The sequence below is a fragment of the Eubalaena glacialis genome, chromosome 1 (genome assembly GCF_028564815.1).
Source record: "Eubalaena glacialis isolate mEubGla1 chromosome 1, mEubGla1.1.hap2.+ XY, whole genome shotgun sequence".
Taxonomy (NCBI): domain Eukaryota; kingdom Metazoa; phylum Chordata; class Mammalia; order Artiodactyla; family Balaenidae; genus Eubalaena; species Eubalaena glacialis.
This window is the reverse complement of record NC_083716.1, coordinates 153,439,747-153,467,738: the sequence shown is the minus strand read 5'-3', so window position 1 is coordinate 153,467,738 and position 27,992 is coordinate 153,439,747. Positions and strand designations below refer to the sequence as shown.

Below are 27,992 nucleotides of genomic sequence, written 5' to 3'. Positions count from 1 at the left end.
CCATGTTTAAAGCACGGCTACTCTATTCAACAACAACAACATCTGAAATTGTGAGCAGGCAGCAAGAGAAAGACCTTGGGAGAATAAGCTCTGCTTTATTCCTCTTGATATCATTTTGCCAGAGCTTTAAACAAGCGTGAAGACTTTTGTGAAATGAAAAACAGAATAAAAGGGCATATTGAGGGGCTGTTTCCAACAGGCTCCCCATATCCCACTCCCCCTACTGGGAACACTGTACACACAGCCATCCAAGATCAGACCTCCTAAGTAGAGCATTTTTTTTTTCTTGGAGATTATTCTCATTTGGACTTTAATTAAGCTCCTGCCAGGCTTGCAAGCTTTTTAATTTTACCTTTCTTTCTTCTTTCTTTTTCCTCCTTGAATCAGCTTGCTTGCCAGGAAACTTTTTCCAAGCTGTCACAATCATAGTAAGTACACCCTAAGATGCTAAATTTAGAGATGTACTAATCGTTGCTGCTCCGAGAATCAATAGCAGAAGTTTCCTTGCATTTGGAAAGATTTTCATTCATTCATTCATTCGTTTTTACGTGTGTGTGTGTGTGTGCGCGCGTGTGCGTGTGTTATGAATGAGAAAATAATAGAAAGGAAGTTGCAGGGAGTATACAATGACTATTGGCTAGTCAGTGATACAACTCAACCTCCCATAAAGCCACCAGTTTAACAGAAGAAACTTTCCATTACTTAATATTCACACTGTTTGTAAGCAAATTGTAGCCAACTCTTTACTAGTGTTGGTGGGTGTAGGGTGAGCGAGCCTTGAGAAGGTGATGCCTCAGCTGATGATTTAACACCTCTTTAATGAAATGTAATATTTAATTCACTTCGGTTCTTTTTCAAAATCCCCTTGAACTCAGTTACACTCATTGTGATTCTGAAAGTATAAAGGTAGGGGCTAGGGAGGCGGAAGGTGACCCTTGTAAAGCAGATTGCATGAGAAGCTATTTTCATTTGAGGAGGCTTAGTTGAAAATTGGCCACCCTAAACAGGATGCCGCCTTCTTTTTTTTTTTTTCTTAATTTTTAAAAATACTTAGATAATATCGCAGAAATAAGAATAAGCCATCAAAACCACCAAAACTAAAATGAAAGCTGTGGAGCATTGGGGATATTATCATCTCCATGATTGCTATTATCGCCATTCTTATTATTTACTTAATAGTAATTCCACACCGCCAGGTTATTGCACCAACCGCTCCTGTCTGTAAGGTACTTACTGATCGCCTCCACAAATCGCTCAAAGAAGCTGTAAGGGAAGAGCGGCTCAGGCAGCTCCCGGAAAAACATCTTCAGTGCTCCGGTGACAACGTGGATGTCCTCCCACTGGCTGTCGTCCAAATTCAGCTTCTCTTCTGGGAAAACACGAGGAGAAATGGAACAACTGGTTTTAATGAAACAATTACAAGACACTAATTATTATGTTAATGTTTGCCTACTATCATCAGCAACCGTTAACAGCCTTCTGCACCTAGAGGTTTGGTGCTGTGCATGTTTTTTTTTTTTCCTTTTTTCCGTAGGACGGGAACATTTTCAATGGAATACCATCTGTAGGAGTGCAGCTAACAAAAAACAAGAGACACAAAGAGACAGTGCCATTGACACAGTATGTCAGATACATTTATTCCCATAATGCATCAGTATGAAAATTAGCATCACAGCTCAACATGATTCAAAGCTATTTGGTTTTGAGGCCGAGGGGCTAAGAGTTGCCAATGATGGCCGGCTCAAGGGACCAGCCTAAAGGCCTTGCTGAGCCAACAGGAGACATATGCTAAACATGGCAATAGAAAATGAGTTATTGCTTTACATGTGTTAGCCTTGCTATGTACAAGGGAATAATGGGTAACACTTTTTTCCTTTTTTCACTGAATATAAAGTCAGCAAGGAATAGAATAGTGAGTGAGAAAGGATATTAATTCCTTCTTACTGCTTCAAAAATATCTTTTTTTAGTTTTCATCTCAGCAAGGAAAATGTGCCCAGCAACAATATTAGACAGACCCCTGTTGGCCTACGTAGGCTATGCAAAGCTGTCAAAAATGATAACACACTAAAGACAAACCACAAGTGCTTACCAACTCCTCTTAGAAATAACGGAGATGTTTGCTTGGGAAGCTTGAGTGAGTTGAGACATTTAAATATTAAAGAAAATAAAGGCCACAATAAAGTTCTTAGAAGAAATAAAGAGACGCTGGGCAATTATTTCCTTCCTTTTAGTCTTCAGTATGAAAGTCTGGAATCATTCTCACTCAAAAAGTGGATGTAATAGGGTCTGAAAGTGACATCTTTACATACAACTAAAAGGAAGCAGGCATAAAAGCATTGTTGCTGACCCACAGCGTTTGTCTTTCTGAACGTACAACACAGAAAAGATTTTGGATTCTGGGCTTAATGAAAACTAAAGATAATCATTTTGGACAACCTGGGGGTTAATGGGAAAGCGGAGTATCCTGGCAAGAACTTAATAGGTATTTGGTCAACTAGAATTGTGTTTCCTTACCGATGTCTGAAGCTCATATTCAGATGCTTGCTTGTGTCAGTTTTATGAATGCAGAGGAGAATTTACACCAAAAATGTAAGAAAAGCTGAGAATTGTCACTGTAGGGAATCTCTGCATGGGCTTTTCTGCTAATAGTGTTCATGTCCTTTTAAAAATATTAGCCGAAATCTTTATCAGATCTTTTTTTCTAAATGGACTATTACTCCCAGGGTTAGTAAGTTATGTTCCTGCTCAGTTGGCTGTTTGCAAAGAGAAGGAATGAAGGTGAATCTGTTTATTTCAGACGGGCTATTTTCTTCTCCCCTTTCAGCCTTCATTCCTACCTCAGTCATAACACAATAATTTGATCCACAACAAGATCAGCAGAGGAGACCTTCTTTCTGCCCTGCAATCATTTTTGATTGATTGTATTTCAACAATTAGTCTTTTATTTGGCTACACACTATTGAAATAGGACGACAGCATCTTAGCAGGCCAGCTTTAAACAGTCAACTGCTAACAATAGCATCAAAAAGGGAGACCTGATGGGGTTTACTGTCACTTTAAAGAACGGGGTTTTCACGTTGTTGAAATCTGTCAGATATTTTGAAATGTCCCTCTCACTATGGTGCCACACCCCCTGCGTGCCCTTATAATAAAATTGGTTTTACTCCTGATTAAATCATTTTCTCCCTACCCACTACCATACTTCTCATAATGGACCTGTGCGTTCTACAGCTGGTGTTCTTCCCATGGTACCAATTCTTACTTTATCTTTTAAGCACTTTGCTGCTAAGATCTCATGCAGAGTGCTTATGTTTTGTTAAGAGCTTCATTCTTAGAGAAATAGCTTAACACATGTTCTAAAAATGTTGTACAACTTATTGCTTAAAGCACATTTAGAAAATGTATAAGTACGGTAGCTTTGGCACTGAACTTTAAGTGGAAACCTAAATAAACACATACACACACACAACACACACACATGTTCACACACACAACTATCTCTACCAAAAATTTATCACAAAAGTCCAATACAAAATGTCATTTTGGTGCATAGGTTTAAGATCGCCAAATGAAAGTGTTCAGCAGGTAAAAAAAGAGAATGATTTTATCTTGAGCAAGAAAACAATAAGAACAAATAATTGCTTAACCAAAGGCAGATGCCAGTGATGTCTGTCACCTCCACACAAACATCAGTTAATTCAACTGACTGTGAAAATGAAATATTTTAATATACATAAAAAAGATAATTTACCAGCCAATAAATACCATTTGATTATATCCACTCAAAATGCCATATATCAACTTGTGTTACTTAAACTAGCATTCCTACTATGTAGTCTTCACTTTAAAAAGATAATTTGTAGCCCCTCAACAAGTAGCTTCAACAAATAATATGGCAAGTGGTTGGAAAGAGTCTTTTGGTATATAATACCTAATTTTTATATTAAGATTTTTTGTGAACAACCAAGGTTAAGATTCCTTGTAAACCAGAGGACTTTAAGGCATATTTTTCAAGGCCACTGTGACTTATTTAAACATGCAGTTGTGTCCATATTTGCACATCTTCTCATGAATCCAATCAGTTCTGAAGATGAAGTGAAGATGATGAAGTGATACCTGTCTCCGCGTTAACAGGTATCATTATGAACACATTTGTATTACCTGATAGGCATTTTCTAACTACTCTGTTGGCAGTGATGATGTCTTCTGCTTCCTCTCTTTTCAATAGAGCAGGATTTCTCAATAGTGAAGCACTGTTGACATCTGGGGCTGAGTAATGCTTTGTTACAGGGTCTGTCCTGTGCATTCTAGGATATTTAGTAGCATCCCCAGCCTCAGCCCACTGGATGCCAGTAGCACTTCCCGGTGCTGCTGATGAAAAATATCTCCAGATATTGCCAAATATCTCCTGGCAGTGCAAAGTTATCCCCAGGTGAGAACCACAACAGTGGAGCCTGTAAGAGTCTATAAAAGTTACTCAATAAATATCGATTTATGAAGTTTACCTTAGGTGGGCAGAGAAATAGAAAACTAGATATGTGAATATTGAGATTTCTTTAATATGAACCTAAGAGTTGGTAATTATTATTGACAAAATAAAAACCTTTTACAGAACAAAATTCAAAATTCATATGACTATATTTCAGGAAGCTTTGCAACAGGAAGAATAACCAACAGTTATTCAGTGCTTATACCATACTAGGGACTATGCTATGCACTTTCCATTTATTATCTAATATAATTTTTTTTTCAATAAGACAATGAGGTACATGCTATTGTTATTATCACCTTATTTTACAGATAGGAAAAATGAGGCATGGGTAGATTAAGTAACTTTTCCATGGCTGACAAGTGATAAACCCAGGATAAGGAGCCAGTAAGCCTCCCCTCAAAACCACTATGGTCAGACTAATCTTGGCTGGAAGAAGCTGAAAGGATAAAGGCAAATAAATAGCAATTGCCAGCGGTAGCAGATTGAGTATTACTTCAAAGATAGTGATTTTTATATTTTATCCCTAAACATCTTACTTGAGGCTATGCTTTTACCTATAAACTTACTCTGATCTTTCATAATTACTCATTTATAGAAGGAACAGATTCTTATATAAACAGATATAAAGCAAATTGGCAATAAAAAGAAACTGCATTAGGAATGGGACAGAAGATGTAGCAAATTATTATGTGGTGATGGAGTGAAGAGGAAATATGATAGGGTGAGAAAGAGATTATACAAAACACCAGGTCTGGATTTACCACTAATTCATTGTATATCTATTTATTTATTTGTGAAATGAAGATATTCAGAAGGATAGTTGTTGGTATCAAATGAGAAAATGTGATTTTGAAAAACTGAAAAACATTTGGAGAGAAAAAAAAAAAAAAAAATCCAAGACACCACCATGATGAGGAAAGTGAATAAAGGCCAAAAAGGCAAAATACATTAGGGATTAAAGCAATGGAAATACTGAGCAAACATCATAAACCATAAACCATAAACCATCCTGGTTGTTTTAGAGGATTTACCTCAGTGTGATGCAATCTGTCATATGAGCTCAACAAAAACTTTACATGCTGGAGTTCAATACTGGGAAGAAGTCTGGTTGAATCAAGATATCTCACAATCATCATGCTGATAATCTGTGCTGGTTTCTCCTGGCCCTCTACTTAGGCTACTGTAAATTCATTTTGGTCATGGCTTTTTGCTTAAAGCATTTAAACAGAATTGAAGATAGGTTAACCTCCAGAATCCAAAGTCACTATGTGACTTTTATGATATCACAAAAAATATATTTAAATATTGTATCCAAGCATTCAAGTCCATCTTGAAATGTCCTTCCTTGAAGGGACTTCTGTGTATTTTGTTTTTTTAAATAAAAACTTACCTATATCCAGCTAAAAACTATTATATTTGAAATTAAAAAATTTTGACAATAGCTATTAGGAATAATCTTTTTTAAAAAGGAGAACTGAAGGATGGACCTTTTGATAGCCACAGTAGGTCATGGTAATTTCCATGGAAAAAGGCACATTTAAATATCACTAATAGCTTAATCACCACTTTCCTCTTGTATTATATATTGCTCTATAGACTGGTGTAACCAGAAGTTGCCATATCAAGACTGACTTTAACTAAACTCACTGTGTTAACCTAGTATTGGTTGAAATGCAGCTGCAGATAAACTTGGACTATCCAGAACAGAATAGTTATATAAGAATAAAGAGGCACTTCTTTGTGTATTGAAAAACAAGTACATTTTTACCTTGTAGTTTTTAAAGCCCTTTACTAACTTTTATTTTACTGTTGTAATAAAAAAATAAAGAGGAAAAGACAGCCCAACTTTCACAGGATATGGCGAGAATAGCTCTGATTTCATTAATATAGTGACAAGAACCTATTACATCATGAAACTCTCATGAAGGATGTGGTATCTGCTTCCAGCGCAGATGACCATTTGGAAACCTTATCTGAAAGCCCTGCTGGGTACATGAAAGTCACATCAGGAATGAAAGAGATGCCAGAGAGACTATTGATCCAAAAAATAATAATATGTTTGTCCATAAAATCAAACTGGTAGATATAAAAGTGGACAAAACATACTGTTTATCTATAAGGATATAGCTGATTTTGAGTTTAGCATTTAAAGGAGTGGATCAGAAGGAAGTTGGTTGAATCATTTGACTAGCTCAACCCTTCCCGTTGTGTTGTCTCCTTAAAGTGACAGTTCAATCTGATTTCTGGTGGATTAGAGAGGTTCCAAATTCTCAAACACGGTGATATTAACCCCGTGCCAAAACCATCCTCTTTCCACGCTGCACTCGCTAAAGCCCCTCCTGTAACACCTTGGGTACAACATGAGACTTCAGTGAGGACAATATCTTTGAAAACTAGGCTGGTTGACCAGTTAGTCTGTTTGTTCACTTAGTTTTTATTAAGCAAATATAGATTGAATGGAGACTACATACCAGGAACTGTATTTTGTGCCTTTCAAAGCTACAGCTGTTGAGGCTGCTTTATATTCCTCAAAGGAGAGGGCTTTACCAGGTGCTCAGAAATACTACTCAGGTGAAAATAAATTAGGTTCTAGACATTTTACATCTTATTTCTGTACCCTAGAATAATACTCTTTTGACCTTAATGACAAGCAGGGACAAATTCACCCCCCAAATGTTCTTTATGTTTCTTATGGGTTGAATTGTGTCCCCCCACCCCCGTGAATAATTTGTAGTCTCAACCCCCTGTACCCCACCATGTCACTGTATTTGGAGATAGAGCCTTTAAAGAGGTAATTAAGGTAAAATGAGGTGATATGGATGGTCTTCTTATTCCAATATGACTGGTGTCTTTATAAGAAGAGGAGATTAGGACACAGACATGCACAGAAGGAAGACCATGTGAAGACACAGGAAGAAGACACGCATCCATAAGCTAAGGAGAGAGGCCTCAGAAGAAAGCAACCTTGCCAACACCTTGATCCTGGTCTTCTAGCCTCTGGAACAGAGAGGAAATACATTTCTGTTGTTTAATCCCCCACACCCCCATCTCCCCTAGTCTGTGACACTTTGTTATGGCAGCCCTAGAAAATGAATACGATGCCCAAAGATCCTGTGCAGAGAAAGATGTCATGTTCCTAGATCATATCTAGACATTTTCTCAACACATGGGGTATGCCACACTTATGAAATATTATAGTCAACAGAAAGAGCTGTTTAGGTAATTCAAATTAAATAAAAATAATTATCTAGATTCCGAGAAAGGGTTTGAAGGTGGAATAAGTTGAATAATTGCTTGCCTATTCAAGATCAACCTAACTATTTCTAATTACTTGCTCTATAAACATGCAGGATACTCTCTAGCGTGGCTCCCAGACAAAGAATAAAATCATGATTGCTATTTTCTTACTCACTCTTTTTTCCAGCTACTACTTCAAGAGTAGAAATATTTCATTGCTGCTATAGCCCAAGACATGAAATACTAGGGAACATTTAAAATGTTCTCAGAAAAACTCAATGCAAGCCAAATCAACTCTCTATGGCCATGGTATCTATCAAAGAAGGAGGAAAGTGGTTTTAAATATGAAACTTCATATTCCAAAACCAAAGAGATGTATTCCTTACAATTTATCACAGTAACCTCCAGGAAGCTATTAGGATGCTTACATTTGAAAATGGTTACTTTACTGTAAGAGGAGATGGTTTGACCTATGCAGAGAATGGGCACTTTTGCCACCTGGTCTACCAAATCCAGTTTTGTGTGGCCCCCTTGCAGTAGGAAAGAGGGAGGAACCAAGAAAATAAGCAGAAATTCTCTAAGATACTAAAACCTTATTCATAAAAGCTTTTATTTCTTAAATCCACTGGGATATTTTGGCATGCCATGTTAGCTTGCTTTCTATGGACTTCATGCTGTGCATATTTCTTTGGAAATCACTTAAGAAGCCCAAGGCATGCAAATAATGTCAGAGGCTAATATGAAATATCTTTCGTTACTCTCTTTGAAGGTGGTGAAGCAGCCTTCTACTATATCCAATACAGGAACTGAGTCAGGAATGAGTATGTCCTATTTTTATTTTTCCTCAGATTTCATCTGAATGTAAATAATAACATAATAAATAGGTACAACTGAAATTTGTGAAGCAAGCACCACAGATGGAAAGTATAACAAATGTGTCATTGCTTTGTGCATTTTTAATTTATAACGGCATAACATAAAACATCTCCCCATCATCATAACTCCATGTATAATGCCATCTTATAAAATGATGTTACTGACATTATGCTTCTCTCCAGGCTTCTAGGTTTTTTTGTCTAGGCATCTGAGGAGAGGTAGCCCTGTCCAGACTCTAACAACAACAACAACAATGACAAAAATGAATTGACTTTATTTGTTAGGATCATAAATATTAAAAAAGGATGCATTTCATGATACCAATATATATTTCTTTAATTCCTTTATTACTCAGAGCTTCCAACACTGCTCTTAATTCCATGCAGTCAAAGGCTTTTTGTGCTCTGCAGACACTATACACAATGGTTCGTTTTATTTGACCGTCTTCTCCAAACAGATTCTGAATTTACTTGAATTCCATGGATGATTTCATACATTACATACTCCAAAGGGTAGAGAATCCGTAGGATTAAATTTCAACAGAGTCATTTTTGAAAGTTTTCTTTGTTATCGGCTCTAAGTTTCAACACTATTGCTATTTGTTCTCTCCAAGTTATATTACATTTGTAAATACCAAGCGGAAGGTCAGATCAAAACATATCTCATAATGATATCTAGGAAATAAACATAACTAAGTCCTATAAATACCCATATACAGATAACATGTCTATTGTAGGTATATGCACATGTATAGAGTTACTTAATATATTGTTTCCTCACTTGTCTAATGAGAACTGTCATCTCTCCCTCCTAATTTTGTGTGAGAATTCAGTGAAGTAATATATGTAAAAGATCTAGCACAGGTTTGTTATAACATTATTAGAAAATATATTTGGACATTATCTTCTTTGTCAGCCAGACTCTGGCAAATATTTCCAGAATTTAATATACTTTCTGGCTTAAACTATTCCTTTTACTACACTGTTGGTGTACATGGGGTTAGCAATGGTATTATTTAGCAGGAAAAAGACTGGGCTTTTTACTAATTTAGAAGTCTCTTGTCTGGAAATATTCTGTCAGAAAAATAGAAACAAAAGGATAACAAAAATCAATAAAATAGAAACAAAATGGATAGAGTAAGACAGTGCCACTCTTATTTCTTGAAACCATTTTACACCTGGATAGGACAAAAATTAGTTGTCAATTAAAGATAACCAAAACGAAGAGATGATTTCTAGCAATTATTGAGGATAACATTTTTTCATATAAGTTATCTTTATTAATTGATCCATGGTAGTAGTTGAGTAAATTTTCTACTTCATATCACAAGAATAGCCAGAATTCTGCAAAGGTACACACAATAAGAGTGGAAGATTTATAAATTTTACAACTACTTGCATTAAGTTAGGATAGCTAGAGATCTATGCAAAACTTTCTTTGTGAAACCACACGATAACACTATCCTCTTAATTCTGCATCTATACAATACTCCAAGTCCAGAATAGTGACATAGATTCTTTAATGGACCTACCTATTATCAATAACTGTTTTTGGTTTTTTCTCTGTGAATGAAAAGTTTTAGGGATTTTTTTCCCACCTCAAAAGAGAGTCTGCCTGTCTGACACCAGAGGCCTCCAATTATGGAGCACAAAATTACTCTTGTGGTCCTTTCTACCATGACTTTGAAGAATCATAATTCATACTAATAATTCACAATGAGGGTTGTTTTTATTGCAAAGTAGCTATAAAAACTAGTTGATAAAAATTGTCAAAACACCTAATAAGATGATACTCAAAAACCTACAATTGTTTAATATGAAGTGTGTGCTGCTTATTGTTTTTTGAACACTTTTATTTTATTTTGAAATAATATATTTACACGAAGTTCAACGTACATGTGTATACTGCAAAAGTCTCTTTCTAGTCTATCCTTAGCTACCTAGTTTACACCTCTACAGAAAACCTCTATTGTCAATTTCCCATGTATCCTTTCAAAGATGTTTTCTATACTCAAGCAACATTATCCTCAACTACCACTTTTAAAAAAAACACTAACAGTGGGTAAGCTAGGACAAAGTGAGAGAGTGGCATGGACTTATATATACTACCAAATGTAAAATAGATAGCTAGTGGGAAGCAGCCGCATAGCACAGGGAGATCAGCTCCGTGCTTTGTGACCACCTAGAGGGGTGGGATAGGGAGGGTGGGAGGGAGACACAAGACGGAGGGGATATGGGGATATATGTATACATATAGCTGATTCACTTTGTTATACAGCAGAAACTGACACACCATTGTAAAGCAATTATACTCCAATAAAGATGTTAAAAAAAACCCAAAACACTAACAGTGATATAATCTATGCACTGTTCTGCATTTGATTCTTTTCACTTGACAATATATCATAGAGATTATTCAAAATTAGGACACAGAGAGTGTTCTCTTGCTTTTTTTACAGCTGCGTATTTACTTTTATGGATGTACAATAATTGACCAGTTTCCAAATGTCAAATATTTTTCATAGTGCTAATGTGGATAATCTTGTACTTAGATCATTTATATCTAAGTATGTATCTGTGTGAATAGAACAAATTCCTAGACCTGGAATTTCTAGGTGAAAAGTTGTGTGTATATTGTAAATTATTGATAGACCTTGCCAAGTTATCCTCATAGCCAGTGAACCAATTTATGTTACCATCACAATATTTGAGAAACTATGGTTGATTGGGAATATATATTCATTACTGCCTGTAACTCTTCTCAGATGCCCATGAATAAATCGTGCCTTTGACTGTATAGTTGAAAAAATACATAACAAAGAGTAAAATGAGGAAAGATACAGACTAAAAATATATATAAAGTTTTTGTTAAACGTAAGAGAAACTTGTGAGAGATGTAACTTTTGATAAAGAAAAGTCTGACTATTTAAAACAATTGATGTTTAATAAATATATAACAATAATACAGTTGATCCTTAAACAACTTGGGTTTGAACTGCAAGGGTTTACTTAATACACAAATTTTTTTCAGTAGTAAATACTACAGTGCTACACGACCCGTGGTTGGTTGAATCAGCAGATGCAGAACCGCAGTTACAGAAGAACTGCACATATGGAGGGTGGATTATAAATTATACTCCGATTTTCAACTGAATGGAGGGTCTGCCGTACCTACTCCTTGAATTGCTCAAGGGTCAACTCTAACTACAAACAAAAAATAAACCCAATTACGATGACTGTCTTCTGATGAAATAAAAATCTAAATAGGAACAAAGTCAAATAAAAGAAAAAGGAATGAGCATGCTGAAAATGAAATGAATGAATGGAATTCCATCAATTATGTCAATTTCAGCAATACATTTATAGTGTAAAGTGAAACAAACCCATCAATCAAATAAATTAATATAGTCACTCATTAAAAAATAAAACACCTATAAGATGTCAGATGTGCTAAGTGCAAGAGGTATGGGTGGGAAGGCAGTTATAAATGAGGATCGAAATATATCTAAAAAATGGTATATAATCTCTTAAAGTCTGACAGTTCTTAAGTTCTCTAACATCACTACTAGGATTGTGCTGTCTCTAGGGAAGGAGCTACCCCCTTTAATTTAATTTAATTTTTAAAATTTTATTTATTTATTTATTTATTTTAATTTTATTTTTGTTGCCCCCTTTAATTTATATTTGCTTCATTAGTACACAGACATGCTCAATTAGTTGCTTAATAAGTACCTTTTAAATAAAGATGATGATGATGATGATAACTATATAAACTTCCAAGTCTGAGAGTTATCTACAGTTCCTCTTGTAGAAAAATAGGAAGACATCATTTGCTATGGTCTCAGGTGACCTGTTAGTAGTAAGACACATTTCCAAGCAGCCTAGGCAGTTCTGGCCCATATGAGCCTTTCCCCTCTCTGTAGAGCAGAGATGTACTTAGGCTAACTTCACCACACATGTTCTCACACAAGAAAGTCAGTGGAGGAAGCTGTAAATGGAGGATGTGATGTAAATGGAGGAGTGATGTAAATGGAAAGATACAGGCTTCTTCGGCCAGGTGCTCTTCTCCTTGCTTTTCTTCTCTTCCAGTCTAACATGAAACAAATCTGTGGCACTAACTCCTGGGTCTCTGCCTCTGGTTCCTGATGTCACCCATGTCTATGCTGCTAATCTTCACCCTGGCCTACATTCTGCTTCATTTCAGATCCTGTTAACTATGTTACTCATCCTAGCCTGGTAATCCCATTACTCCTGGGGCACACCCTAAATAATTTAACTACAGCCGTCCCCTTTCATCCTTGGTTCCCGCTTTCCGCAGCTACCTGTAGTCAACCACAGTCTGAAAATACCAAGAGATAAATTTTAGAGATAAATAGTTCATAAATTTTAAGTTACCAGTCATTCTGAGTAGCTGGATGAAATCTCACGCAGTGCTGCTTGGTCCCCGCGGGACCTGAATCTTCCCTTTGTCTTGCGTAGCCTCCGTTAGTCACCTAGTAGCCATCTCGATTATCAGACTGACTGTCACAATATCACAGTGCTTGTCTTCAAGTCACCCTTATTTTACTTAATACTGGCCCCAAAGCACAGGAGTGGTGATGTTGGCAATTCGGATGTGCCAAAGAGAAGCCATAACCTGCTTCCTCTAAGTGAAAAGGTAAAAGTTCTCGACTTAATAAGGAAAGAAAAAGAGTTGTATGCTGATGTTACTAAGATCTGTGGTAAGAATGGACCTTCTATCCGTGAAATTGTGAAAAAGGAAAAGTAAATTCATGCTAGTCTTACTGTTGTACCTCAAACTGCCGAACTTACGGCCACAGTGCTTGGTAAGTGCTTAGTTAAGATTGAAAAGGCATTAAATTTGTACAATAAGATATTTTGTGCGTGTGAGAGAGACCACATTCACGTAAATTTTAATTCAGCATACTGTTATAATTGTTCCTGTGCATTGGCAAAGTGAGTATATGGACGAGAGGTGGTGTGTCCAAGAGGTACCAGAAGCAAGGAGCTCAGCTGAGAGGCTCTGTTGTGTTAAAATACTGCATATTTACTGTGGAAAAACAATATTTTAAAGGAAGTCAGGACATAAGAGAGAAAAACTCAGGTGTATTCATGAAACCATGGCACAGCGAGAAAGACGTCTAGAAAACTGATGGTTAGGCATGCACAAAGGATTAAAGTTCAGAGACAATTATTGTGTATCACATTTATCATAAGTTTGGGGAAGTCAAAATATTCTATTTTCCTGAAGTTTATAAAGATCTGCTGGTAGTTGGAAAGTGAGAATCCGTTTGGATTATATGACCAGAGATAAGACTTCAATGGTGTTTCAGTATCATGCGCTGCTTTACCGACTCTACAAAAGGCAATTACAATTAATTAGATTATGCTGGTCTCCACACGCTGATTGTAAGAAAAGAAAGTATAAAAGTGTAACTATTGCTAACAGGTCATATCTATCATCAATCATGGGATTTGCTTTTTACTTACCAATAAGATTAATTCCTTCTTTACAATCTTTCAATTTGAAGCCGTTTTAATTATAGAGTTTAGAAAATTCAAAGGAAAAGGCAAATCTACTTTCAATGTATTATTAATAATTGACCTCATCTTTATTCATCTTTATGATGAGGGAAAAAAGAAATGGATGGTTTGTTTATTGTTTAGAAGATTTTTACTTACTTAAGATCCCTTTGCAATCTTTTCTGAATTTCAATTTAATTAAAAAATTTTTGTACTTGATTTCTGTAAAGTGCTAAGCCTGGGGCTATGTTTCTGGGGATTCATGGAGATGTGGTCTTTGTTTTCAGGGAACTTAACATCTAATAAAGGACTTTGGTCTGCAAACCCCAAACGTCATTACATGGCTACGTGGAGTGTTAGATTAAAGGTATGAACTACTAAACATAATATATTTGAGCCCTTCTCAGGCACTATTCTAAGTGCTTCACATGTATTAAGTTATTTTACCTTCACATTAACGCATGCTATAAGTGCTATTATTTGTTCAGTTTTACCGATAAGGAAATGGGTCCAGAGATTAAGTAATTTGTCCAAGTTCACTCAGGTATTTAGCTAGAGTCCAGTCAATCTGGCTCCAAGCCTTCAGAACCCTTAGTCCCTCTGCCAGCACAGAGTATGAACTGGTTCATTCTGACTAGGGTGGCAGATGAAATTTCTCTAAGGCAATGGCAGTAAGGGATTCATAGGATTCTGATGGACTGAGATGGGTAAGGAAGGATGTTCGAGGTCATACAAATGTGGCCTCAGGACTAGCCATACTGGCATCACACAGGACATTGTTAGAAGTGAAAATTAACAAACCATATCGGACCTACTGAATCAGAATCTCTGGGGTGCAGCTGGCCATCTGTGATTTAACAAGTCCTCCCGGTGATTCTGATGCATGCATGCTAAAGGCTGAGAGCCACGGTTTCTAGCAAACAGATATGAAATGGATGAAAGTTTGATTACTGTCAAGCAACCTCTTTATGGCTAGTGCAAAGGTGGGTTATGAAACGTGGTGAGAACTTAGCTTGGAAGTCGACTGCCTTCACTTCCATGCTAAGAGATTAAATGTTCTTCTTTAGACAAGAGAGAACCATCAAAAGTTTGAGTGGGGAGATAATACCATTCAGACTGTATTTTATGGACATAGTATTTGAGAAATGAAAAGGTAGGAATACGCAAATTATTTAGGAAGCTATTGCTGTAGTTCAAGGCACCATGAAGGCCAAAACTAAGTGGTTTTTGTAGAAACGCAAAGAGGCTGAGTATGTGAGGCCTTAAAATTTAATGAAAGTAGTGGTGGTAAAGGGAAAAGAGAATCAAGCGAAACTCTGTTGTTTCTAGCTAGAAGCATGTTGATGTGTTGACATAGTTGTCTTGTATTAGACACCTGAGAAGGAGTGGCTAGGATTTTTTATTCACTCAATTTGTTCTCAACAAGAAGATGCTGGGGAGTATGAGTTTGGTTTGGGTATGCTATTGACATTTTCAGGTGGCAATGTCCAATAGACATTGGGATATTTGAATATGAAGCTTAGCAAAGGGGATAAAGGCTGACTAGGTCAATTTGAGAATTAACAACATAGAAGTAAAGGTCGAATAACAATGATTACTACAGTAATGACAACAAAAGCCGTTAACCGAGCACCTTTCATGTGCCAGTCACTATGACAGGCACTTTACACACATGATCTTACTTAACTTCCACAGCAATCAAGCAATGTAGTACTATCCTCACTTAACTTGTTAAGATGTAAGGACCAGAGAAATTAACTTGTTCAAGTTCATACAGGAAGTTAGTGTCACAGCTAAGTTTTTAACATTGTTTCCTCACTTGCAAACTATTTTTTTTGCAAGACTACCTAAAATAATAACGGACGAAAATGGTCATGTAGAAACAGAGCAAGAAGAGAAGAGTGCCATTTAAATTTATGTCCTGGAAGTAAGAATATAATTATTTTTACATGAGTTTATATGCAAACAGCTCCAGACTATGATATGAAAGAAATATCCAACCAACAACATGGATTCTTGTGTTAATAGTTAATCTCCCAAAATCAGCACCTACACAAATCAGCTTGCTTGACAAGGTAAATTCCATGGTCTCTAGAGGAGTGGCAGCAGGCTTAAGTCCACGGAACAAGTCACACTTTGTGATTCAGGTCATGTGTCCTGAAGAATACCGATCACTGCAAACCCGGTGTTCTCTGATGTGTTACTGATTAATAACAATTACTATGTTGTAAAGTTTATGGGGCAAAACACATATAAAGTTGAGAGGAATGAAGCACACGGACTGATAGGTGTTTCCCAGGTTCAGTGGCCATGTCTATGCAAACAAGTTGATAGTTTGAAGTCAAATGGGAATCTTGTTTGGTCAAGTACAGATAACCTGTTAGATTTATAACTCTCCACCTTAGTCCAAAATGTTTAGGAAGACAGTGCTAAATGATGACTCCTGGTTAAAGGTGTAACATGATTTTAGGAACATTATGTTTTAATTTTCTGAAAATCTAGGTTACATTTCCTTTAATGAAGAGAGCTATTTTTAAGTGATAGAACAGCCATAAGTTAATTTGAATGTATGATAAGGCACTTGAATAAACCTCCACAATACGTATCATTTACAGATTGTATTTATATACTGAACACACCTTTGTAATGTACTTTAAAGACTACGATTTCTTATTCCATCCATTCAAGGCCTCCACTATGTGACACAACATGCCATTTAATCTTAACTTTCCACTTCACTCAGACCCCTGTCATCTGCTCCTGTTAAACTGGTGTACTCACTACTCCCAAACAAGAGCTGTACTTTATAACCTCCATACTTTGGTTCTTGCTCACTCTTGACCTAAGCTATCATAGCCACTCCCTCCTTCTATCCCAACCTACCAATTCTTTAAAGCCCAAAGGAAGCCTTCACATCTCCAGAAATCCTGCCTAGAGCGATCCACTTTTCCTTGATCTCACTTCACTTTGAAAGCTGAGCATTTATTGCCTATGACACTAATTTGGGGATTAGGCATTAACAGTCACTGCAGTCTTGCATTGTCTCCTCCTGCCCTCTGCTCTCCTGCAGATGCCTCCTATTGGTTCAATCTAGTTGGAAGCCTTTTGGTAAGGGGACCTTGGTGATATAGTGCATATAGGTCAGATCCTGGTTACGGAGCAAGGTAGTGAAGAATGCAGAACCAATGTGGGGTAGGGAGGCAAACAGAAAATTACAAGCATATCAATCCAATAGTCTGTTCGTTGACACCTTGGATCCAATTGCCCAGAGAAATATTTCAGAATCTCAAAACAGTGTAACTTGGTTTTGAATATTGTAGAAACTTTCTGGGTGGAGATGGGAGGGACAAAAATCTTTTGTGTAAGGCCATCCCTAACGTCCTTAATCCCATAAAGAATCACATGTACATGCACTTATTTCAATGTGTAATTATTGACATAAACACAGCTGCTCTCTATGTTAAAGGAACATTAAGCTCACAAAAGCATGGAAATTCCTACTTAGAGTGTCTACTCCATTCTTAACATGGCTTGTTGTGCCCAGATGCTGCGTGTATTTTTGCACCATTTAAAAGGCTGATGTACAAAAGCAAAAAAGGTGGTAGAAAAATTAACTGAAGAAAAGGAGAGAGCCATGTAGAGTTGTCCTATTCTTAAATTGTATTATGCTCTAATCGTCATAATGGCTAGGCACCACAAAACAAATTAAGAATTAAAGAAGAGATAATTTGACCGTGGATTTTTGGATTTGGCGGCAGGAAAGCTACACATGTAAAGATACACAAGACACGTACAGCCAGAACAGAATACTGAAATTGTGTAGTTTATGTTAAACTTAAAATAAGTAGAGATTTACACTTCCCTTTACATCCAGAAATACATGAAAAGTTGCAAGCCAGCCCACAACAAAGCAATTGACAAGAAAGATAGCATCTGCTTTTCTGTCTATTCAAGCTGAAGTTTTTCATTCTAAATGCAAGCAATGCTTCCCAAGTTAACATAATTAACTCATGACAATCCTGAAACATCATGATATAAGATACAGATGGAAATTCAAAGCTTAAAAATGTCAGCTAACTGCATCAGGATTATCACTTTTTTTTAAGTGAACAAATCATAATGCTAATTAAAACAGGTGTTTTTATTTCAAACCCTTTTGCATGTTATGAAATTACAACCAGGGTTATTTATTTATTAGTCTGCTGTGAAACATACATCTTAGAACAAGGGGATCTGTGAAAACAACAAAGTAAAAAGATAAAAAGAATGACACTCAGCATTGCTTTCTGACACAACAGAGGACCAGTCGTTCAATTAGTTAGTAATTTCCGTGTGACTACTTGACAGAATCTACTAATTGTTAATCTTCTACTAACTATTGCTTTACATAATTAATTATACCCAAATAAAAACAACAAAGACATGTGGGCTAGTTGCCCTTTTGAGAATGTTTTTTTCATGACTGGTTCTGCTTACTGACAATATTTCCAGTATGAAAAGATATTAATCTCACAGGAGAAAACACATTAAAGTGCTAGCACACTCTGTCTCTTACCTTGCTTATAGAGCACCTGCCACCCCTCTACCACCACCAAGGACACAACTACAAAAAACCCTGAAGTTACTGACTGCTTTACACAAATCTATCCTCGAAGCAATTCGTAACAGCCAAAGTCCTTTGAGTTGGGATCTTTCATGTTAATTTAGCATTGCATAAAATTCAGAGTAACCCGTCCAGAGGTCAAGCATCATTCATCATTAGTTGAAGTGACATTTTCAACCCTTCATATTGCAGCTGCTAAGAAGTGGGGTGGAAAGGTATTCTTTGGGAGGAAAAAAACAAGACTCAGAACACAATCCTTGCTCTATCCACAGAAGAGAAAACAAGGTGCCTCTATGTCAGCATGATAATATGCTTAAATTTGGTGATGTCATTCTTCACTAACCCCAAAGTCACTAAGCACATGGCAGCTGCATTCCTCCACTTAGGAGTTCTAGTGGAAATCAGTATTAACCATTTTAGATGTAAATGAAATCCTTTAGTGGGGTGGAAAACATAGCTTTGTGAGCTGAAATGATGATTTATATCCGAATCCTATCTTGTTTTTGAGAGATTACAACTGTTAACAAGGCTGCCCTTGTTCTGGTGGCATCCTCCAGGCATAAAAAATTCTGGGAAGCTGAGTATGATCACTTTTGAAACTGCAAAACAGCATTCCAAGGCTTTGCAGTAAACGCACTGCCAAATTAGGATCTAGGAAGCTTTGCAGTTCACAAATGAAAGATCACTCTCTTGTGGGATTCCTTCCTTTCTCTGAAACATTAAGGTCAGGACAGGAAATGGAAGCAATTGAAATGAAAAAGCAATCAGAAAAAAATAGATAACATATTTAAATGACTAGTAATTCACAGGGCTTTTGATAATGCATAGACGTTTGCAAAATTATGAGACATCTCTGGGTTCTAAAATACCAGGATATTTGCTCTAGGAAGTAAAGTCTCTCTGGCAAATATTCAGAGTTCAAACACAAGTATTATGAAAAGTTCCAATGAAAGAGGCGAGATCTGGAGGTCTCTGCTAAGACTCTCTAGTCTCTCTTTGAGTGGCCTTAAACTCTGACCCACAGGGTAGAATTTTGAAACATAGTAGAATTTTAGTGCTAATTCTCCTCCCAAGTCAGAGCAGTGTGATTGAAAGGTATCTGTAGTAATTGTTTATGATGTGTAAAATAACCATTTTCCAAATTTTGCAAAAATCAAAACTAAAAAGGACTGACATTTCATTTGGGAGAAGAAAGTAATTTCAAGGACTCCTCCGCGTTGATGGCTTATATGGATTTGAATTATGTATAAAGTTGTAATTCTGTTGCATTATGTCAAAACTCATATAATGTAGTATTTTCATCTGTAATGATTTTCCTAGTATTATTTAACCTTCTCATCCACTGTGTTTGGCTAGGATCATACCTATTCGAAAGAGGCAAGTGGAGTAAATAATGGCATATGATTGCAGCAGGTGAGATCACAGGTCCTGTGGATTTTTACACATGTGGTCAGAGCCTGCAGTGGTCCAATTTTTAGACTTGACCCTGAGGGAAATGTACACCTTTTACTTACATCAAAACCATATGGGATTTCTGGCATTGAAACTCCTTTACAGGGTAGGCTTTAAGTTTGGATATGAATGTCTCATAAACAAGCTGACAAAAAAATAGAGGCTGTCCATACACAGGAGTCCAAGGACTGTTATAAATTACAAATGTCTTTTCTATTTCACTGCTAATTACCTTGACATGGACTGAGCACACACAGAGATCAAATTGGGGTGTTAAAGGGGTAGTTATCTGAATAATTTAAGAAATTATTTTTACTAAGCTACTAAACTAATTGAAGCAAAATATAATAACAGATTATGTTGGTATCATGCATCACAGATAAAACACACTCACATTCAGTATCTCATTAAATACAACAATCTGGGGAAAAGTTATTATTGGCATTCTCTGCATTTTAGAGGACAGTAAAAGAAGGTTCAGTGAAATAACTACACAAATAACTACTATTACATTGTAAACAGGAGAGCCAGGATTTGAACCAAGTCTTTGAGTCAAACACTCTTTTTGCTGCACCATTGTAGCACCATTGCTGCTATTTAAATCAGCTTTCCATTTTAATAGTTAAACCATATCTAGGTTGAACTATGAAGAAAGCATTCAGGGATAAAAATAGTAAAACCATTTCAAATTCAAAACACAGGTAGTTTGAAAGTTACAGATGAATGGTTTTAAGGTAGGTCTCAATTAGCTCCCTGTGGTCAATTAATTTCATCTCTTTATCCTGGAAGATGAAAGTGTCTTTACATTAAGTGCCCTGAATCTGCTTCATAGTAGTATATGTTGACATAACTGTTACTTTGGGAGCATTTATGCTTTTTTCCTGGGACCTGTCCTATTTTCGACCGTGGGTTTCAAGCACCTTGACATGAGGTGCTATGTCTCACACTTCTTCGAGTGCCTTGTTTCTGTGCAGTTAGGTACTTTTTACATTCTTCCCTTAGGACTATGTCTTTACCTGGATATATAGTTCAAAGTGCTAATTATGTGCTAGTCCCAGTGAAAGAGAACACCAAATGGAAAATGCTTTTCATGTGAGAGTTCAGCCATGGAGCAAAGGTGGATGGAGGAGGAAGGAGCTGAGAGTCAGAACTCCTTACCTTCAAGTCTCTGCTCTGTCCCTTAATCTCTTAGCATCAATTGTTGGGTTGTTGTGAGGATCTATTAAAGGAAGTATATGCAGAAGCAACCTATGAAATTGCAAAATATTATGCTATATAAGGCATTACTACTCCAATCTTTCCTTCACCAGAATAGAGATGCTCAAGAGAGTAGGACATTTAGGAGAAAGCACAGAACATGTATTTGAGATTTAAAGTTGTCTGAATGTCACTATTTAGTTGCAGCCCCAATTCTGTTCTATATTATTTAGTTTTAGTAGGAGTATAACTTGCACGTATAAAATCATGGTCATCAGGACTAAAATACTAAAGCCTTATCTAGAGGAATTAGGGAATATCTCAGTAGCTACTACCTACATATAATACTTTCTCTGAAGGGGCATTTTGTATATACAAACAGGCAAAATGCCCAAAACGGGCAAAATGCTGATGATCGAAAGTTTTTGTAACTGTATGATGTTTAAATCCGATAAATATTGGAAAGTGGAGCAGAGAGAATTCTCTAAATGATAACTGTGATGACTCTTCTGCTTCAGATGTTTGAAGAACAATGTAGATACACAGACAAAACCAGGTCTGTACGTGAGATTCCATCCCAGTTTCCCAAAACTGCTTGCAAGGATTCATAACAGAGGGTTTGGAAAATTCCAATCCTACATTTGGATCTGAATTTTCAATCAAACAAACAAAAACTAGAGAAACAACCAGGCTCAGAAGAATTGGTCCTTCCAACTGCCAGAATAAAACTCTGCATTTGAACCTGCTGTCTTCAGTCTAACCTTAAATTTTAAATCTTATAAGCAATGCAACCACTACTTTGAGAACTTATTTTGTAGTCTAATGGATCTCATTGTCAGGAAATAGTTTTTGATTTTCAGCCAAAATCAAGCTTTCCAGAAACAAGTTTTATTTGTGCATTTCCCTCCTTTAATATTTGTGGCTAATGTAGATATTTCATTTATGGGCTTCCTTTTTAAAGCTTCAAATTGGTAGATGAGGAAAGGAAGAAGAGGAGTTTATCCTTTTTTTTTTGAGAATTTCTTTCTTTTTTCTCCTTATCTACAGTAAAATTAACTGCTAATATGGATGACTACTTTTCCACCGAGAACATGAGAAATCCTCACAAGAAGAAGCAGCACAGATAGGTGGGAATATTTGAACAGTACTTTGCAAGAGCTGGAAGTTCACCAAACAAACTAAATCTGTAAGAAGACTACTTCAACTTCAACAGCTTTAAAATTCTTTGTATTGCCATCATTCATTGGTAACTGGGGAGCTTTTACAGCCTTTCAAATCTTAGAGTCCTTTCAATCACTAGATGCCTTAAAGGGACAGAAGGCCTTAAAATGTGCTCCCGATCTCCCTAGTTGAAAAAGATACATAGACAGAGGGGGGAAAAGTCAAACGACAATACAAAAAGCATTAATGCAAAGAACAGTGGGGTCTCTCCCTAATTTGACTTTCTCTACAGGTGGCCTGCAGCTGCGTCCAAACAGGTTAGTCCATCGCCTTCCCATGAGCACAACAACAAAGTGCTATCTGTATTCACGAGAATACATTTTGTGGCAGAGACTGATTCAGGTCTAAAAATAAGAAAAAAGCATGTTTCCTGCATAGCCTGAGGTAACGCTGTACACCAGCAGAAGACAGTAGCACTCTTGTCTCCCTGGTTGTGCCTGAACATAAAGGAATCAGAAACCTACTTCACATGACTCAAGGAGGCCCAGGGCCAGCAAGGAGTTGATTCATTCTATATACAACCTTATGAGTCCCATTGACTACATACAGCAGCTGAGCAGGCAAAATCAATACGGAATATTCTGTTTTCAATTGACTTCAAGGTAAACTATACATATAGATCTCTGAGATTGATATACCTGCTTAAATAAGTATTCTGTCATGCTGGTCAACCTTATGCTGAAATACGCAAAATTAGAGCATGCCTATTTGGTTTGGCTTAAAAATAATTGATCAGATCACCTTTACTAATCTCCTTTAAAGACATACTCCCTGCTTGCGTGGTTACTTAGTGATGAAATGACAAAAAGAAGAAAAGCCTGAAAAATGTTTATATTGGATGGATAACCCTCCTAAAATTGATTTATAATTTATGTATTAACACAAATAATATCTTTCGAAATGGGATTTCAATAACATTGCTTCTTGTATGTAACATTTACATGTGAGGGAGTTCAGCTTGTCTCTGGAGTTTTCCTACCTTCCCTCTTTCCTTCCTCCTTCCTTCATTCTGTTCTTTTTTTTCCCATTTCCCCTCTTATCTCTAAGGCATGTATTCATACTTTTTTTTTTCTTTCATGAAATCTCTACTCTTTTCCAATTCATCACGCTGATTTAGGAGCGAATCAGTAAAAGGTGCTCTCCCCATTCACCTCTGCCAATAAAGAAAAATCTGATCCCCTCCATCTTCCCTGGAACACAGTTGGATTTCCATTCCCATGATCGAGCAAATCATCTCTGAGATATGTTTAATTCCCTACTGACCCAAGAAGTGTGGATCTCCACTCTCCTTCTAAGTACAGGTCTTATGAATAATTTTATTTGTTCAATTGCTACACTCCAGAACTGTCTTCTTTCTAAACTTTTTGATAGCTCTGTGTTTTCCCATCCACTCAGAAAGCCATACAATGTTATTTTTGTAATGTGTACATGACAACCATTAGCAAAAATTTTTCTCTACTTTGGTTTCCAGATGGTTCCAATTTCTTTCCCTATTTCTCTTTAAACCTCCACCTATATTGTTTTATGAAGATATATTATTTTAGAATACCTCATAATAACATACTTTTGCTGATGCATGCCAAAAAGAAAAAAAAGACTAGCTGATTTGCCTTTTAAATTCAATAAAGAGAAAAAGAAGAATGGATTTAATAATGATTAATGAATGCTTTACTGTTTTATGTTATATAGAAAAAAAACCCTGAAAAATATATCTTGGAAAGGATAAGTGTCCAGTAGTCAATGTTCATTGTAAAGTGACAGCTCACAAATGGGACTGGGGTAAGATTAGCAAGTCATTCCCAAAGAAAGTCACAAACAATTGGGTGGATTTAGGAAAAAATAATCCAAGCTAAGCTATATAATAGTTTTCTTATTTTAAGTGAAACACACTTAATACAATGTGGTTTGAAATAAGACTTTTAAGAATTAGGATGGAAAACTTTAAATCCTGCATCATACAAAATTTTCAACACCAGATGAAGTAAATATGCTCAATTATGTTCTCATGATTGAGATATGAAAGACAAATAGTTACCAAGGGAAAACTGAGAGTCTCCAACTCATTTCACCAGAGAAATGATAGAGCTCAGGTTTTAAATGGTCAAGCCCTGTGGTTAGGCAACTTCCTCCCTCTTGTGTTTGAAACTAACAACATTTGCTTGATTACTGGCTAATGCTAATTTTTAAGGTTTATGAATGCTTGCTGTACCAGAGAAAACAAAATTAATTTTTAAAACTTACTCTTTGCCTTTTACTTCTTATCATGTCTACTTCTACTTTCTAATTTCTGGCAAGAAACCTTCTATGATTAAGGACAGTAAAGATTTCTGAAGAGACAACAGTACAGGTTGTGAGCAAAATATTATAAACTCATGAAATCCAAACAAATTTACAGACCTCCACATTGTAAAATACATGTTAAAGATATAAAGAGAAATTGAATCATGTTTGGAGAGTAAGTCAGGTAAGTTGTTGAGGTTCCTTCAAACACAGCAGTTGTATTATTCAAGCCATGAAGACCAGTCTGGGACTTCTATAGCAATTGATGTTCTCCAACCAAACTTTTAGAACTACTGCTTTAGTACAGGGTTTGGCAAACTAAGGCCCATGGGCCAAATTTAGCTCATAACATAGACAGGTAACATTTTAAACATAGGTCATATTTTAAATATGACATTCTTTAAGAAATGTCATTCATATAGGTGGCATTTTTTAAAATTATATTTTTATGTGAAGTTCCTTAGTTCTCAGAAAAGTATGATATTGGAATAAAAAAGAATACAATAAAAAATAAATGTACATTTGTGCAGATGAATTGTTTACCTAAGATCACTTGTCAGTTCCCCAAAACCATCTAAAATACTACATTAGCCAGTACCATTTAGCTCACGATACACAAGGACTTAAAAGGTTGGTTTTTCTGGCAGTTGATTTAATTTGCTTTATGGGACTCTAAGCTCCTTCAATATAGTGGACAATTTCACACGGTAGTTAAATGAGATGAGGTTTGTAAAAGCAATTTAAAGCAGTAAAGAACTATGTAAAGTGGTAGTCATGGTTGTGATACTAGTAGTAGAAGTAGGTGTTTAATAAATATTTATTGGATGAATTAAATGTTGGCTCCATTCTGAACCATGATTTTAAGAGTTTTAACTGCTAAAAAGAATATCATGCAGATAAAATGTCTGTTTCAGATATGAAAGTCAACTGAGTTACATATAATATGAACACTCCGCTGGTTATGCAATGCTTGGAATTCCAAGTGGGAGTTTTACTCATAGAAGAAATACAGTATGTGGCCCTGTGACTAAAAGATAATAGGAACTATTGAAGATGGAGATTTTTCCACTTGGTCCTGGGCACGGAATCAAAATCTAAGTTTAACTTGGTGATATTTAAAAATGCATAACATGCAAAAGTCTGCAATCATTCTGTTTCTCAGCTAGTGAAAATAGAAGTCTACAGCCTAGTATGTGTCAATTTTGAAAATATAGCCAAATCAGGCCGACAAGAAAAATCTTAAGTAAATAACTTCATCCATGTGTTTAGTACCATCCATGACTCTATGCCAAATTCACTTCACGTTCCCTTCTTCAGCAACTTCTTTTATAACATGTGCCTACAGCTATTAACTATCTGAAGTGTTGATGAGGATAGGAAAGAAATTACTTTCATGGTTATGTTTTAGGGGGACATTTGGAATTCAACAGTATGTGAAAGGACCAGCTTCAGCTTGAAATAATCTGCTAAGAAAAACACCTGAATTCTAAGCAAACAGTTTAGCCTTTAAAACTCACTGAGGCAGATATACATGATAAGAAATAGTAGAACTGAAAGAGAGAGAGAGAGACAGAAAGCGATCCATGAACATCAGTAGCAATGGGAAGGGTCTTAAATAGGTTAAACTGGAAATACATGATGAATGCAAACTGTATGAAAAAACTGGACATTTAATTTTGGACACAAAGTGCTTTCTGGTCTTTGAGGCTTATTTTTCTGGTTTTGGTAGTGATGTCTTCATTTGTTTATCTTTATTATTTGTTTATAATTGACAATTTTTTCACTGTATTTTTGTTACTACAAAAGTCATTTTTTCCCTCCTAACTACGAAACATTCAAATGGCTCATGCTCAGATTTATTTTTGAAAGAACTGTGCATTAACAGGAACTTACAGGTGCACATATATGTTTCTCAAAGTACATTGTTCTCTGCTGGTAGGAAAATTACTTAGGCTCTCATCTATGGACAGCAAAAACACTATTCAAATGTCCATGTTTATTAAAATGATCTGTTGCTGTTCTTCCAAGTGGAAGCATCTAGATGTTTGGCATTCTGTGAATAGACAAATAAATAATTTTCTCAATAGCTAACATTCCTTCCAGAATACATCGCTTGTATTCCTGTTTGCTGTTGATGCTTGGTTTTTAAGCAAATGCATAGACCTCCTTGTCTTTAAGACTCCTAAGTTTACTTTTGAACCCTGAGAAATGTTATCTCTACTCTCCTTCTATCCAGTATATTTCTTAGGATTTCCATCTTCTGGTTGCACACTTTCTATCCTCAACAAAAATAAATTAAAATAAAACTTCTTTTTAAAGAGTGGAATGCTCATTGCTGTGGAGGACAAGCAGGGTGTGATAAAAGAGACATCTTATTGGGTGGCTGATCCAAGCCCGCTCCTAACCTCTTTCCCTGTGGCACTTTCCAGCTAATGGTGACCATGTGACAACACAGTGGCCTAGAAATTTTAACATGTGTATTTCATTTAATACAATCTAAAGTCTTTACATCCCTTCATAATTCTTGAAGACCTTGGAAGTTTTTTTTAACTTTTTTTACTCTCTTACCCACTTATATACTGTTTTTGACCAAGATTTTATCTGTGTCTAGATTTACGCTCCACAAATTTCTCATTGTTTTACACAGTTTCTTTAGATTTACCCATAAGTTTAGCTTCTTCACTAATCTTTTCTTCTAACAGTTCAGACATTTCTTCTGGAATAATTTTATTTCTTCCTGAAATACATCCTTATAATACCTTTTCAGAAGAGTCTGTTGGTGTTAAACTCTCAAATTTGCTTGTTTGAGAATGTTTCTATTTTGCTCTGGATCTTAAAAATATATAGACACACATTATTAGTTTGAATGTTATTTTTTCATGTAAGAAAATGCCACGTATCACACTATCTTTTCTATCTTTCTGTACCGTTTTTTAAGTTAAATATTTACCTTTTGAGATTAAAGTCTCTCTCTCCCTTAAATTAGATTTGGGAAGGGAACAATAAGAGGGAATTATTAAGCTGATTAAATGCCCCCTATTAAGCTGCTGACTTAACATGTTGAGGGAGAGCTGGACTGGGTAGTTCTCATGAGTGGCCTCCTGCTTTCTT

General features: G+C 36.1%; 1 protein-coding gene across 1 annotated transcript in view; it reads right to left on the bottom strand.

Annotated features, from left to right (window-relative positions):
• ARHGAP15 (Rho GTPase activating protein 15) overlaps window positions 1–27,992 on the bottom strand; it is a 593,253-nt gene that overhangs the window by 124,829 nt on the left and 440,432 nt on the right. The window contains exon 11 of the mRNA XM_061199772.1: window positions 1,235–1,369. Within this exon, the coding sequence (XP_061055755.1) occupies window positions 1,235–1,369 (135 nt within the window). The remainder of the gene's footprint in view (window positions 1–1,234; window positions 1,370–27,992) is intronic.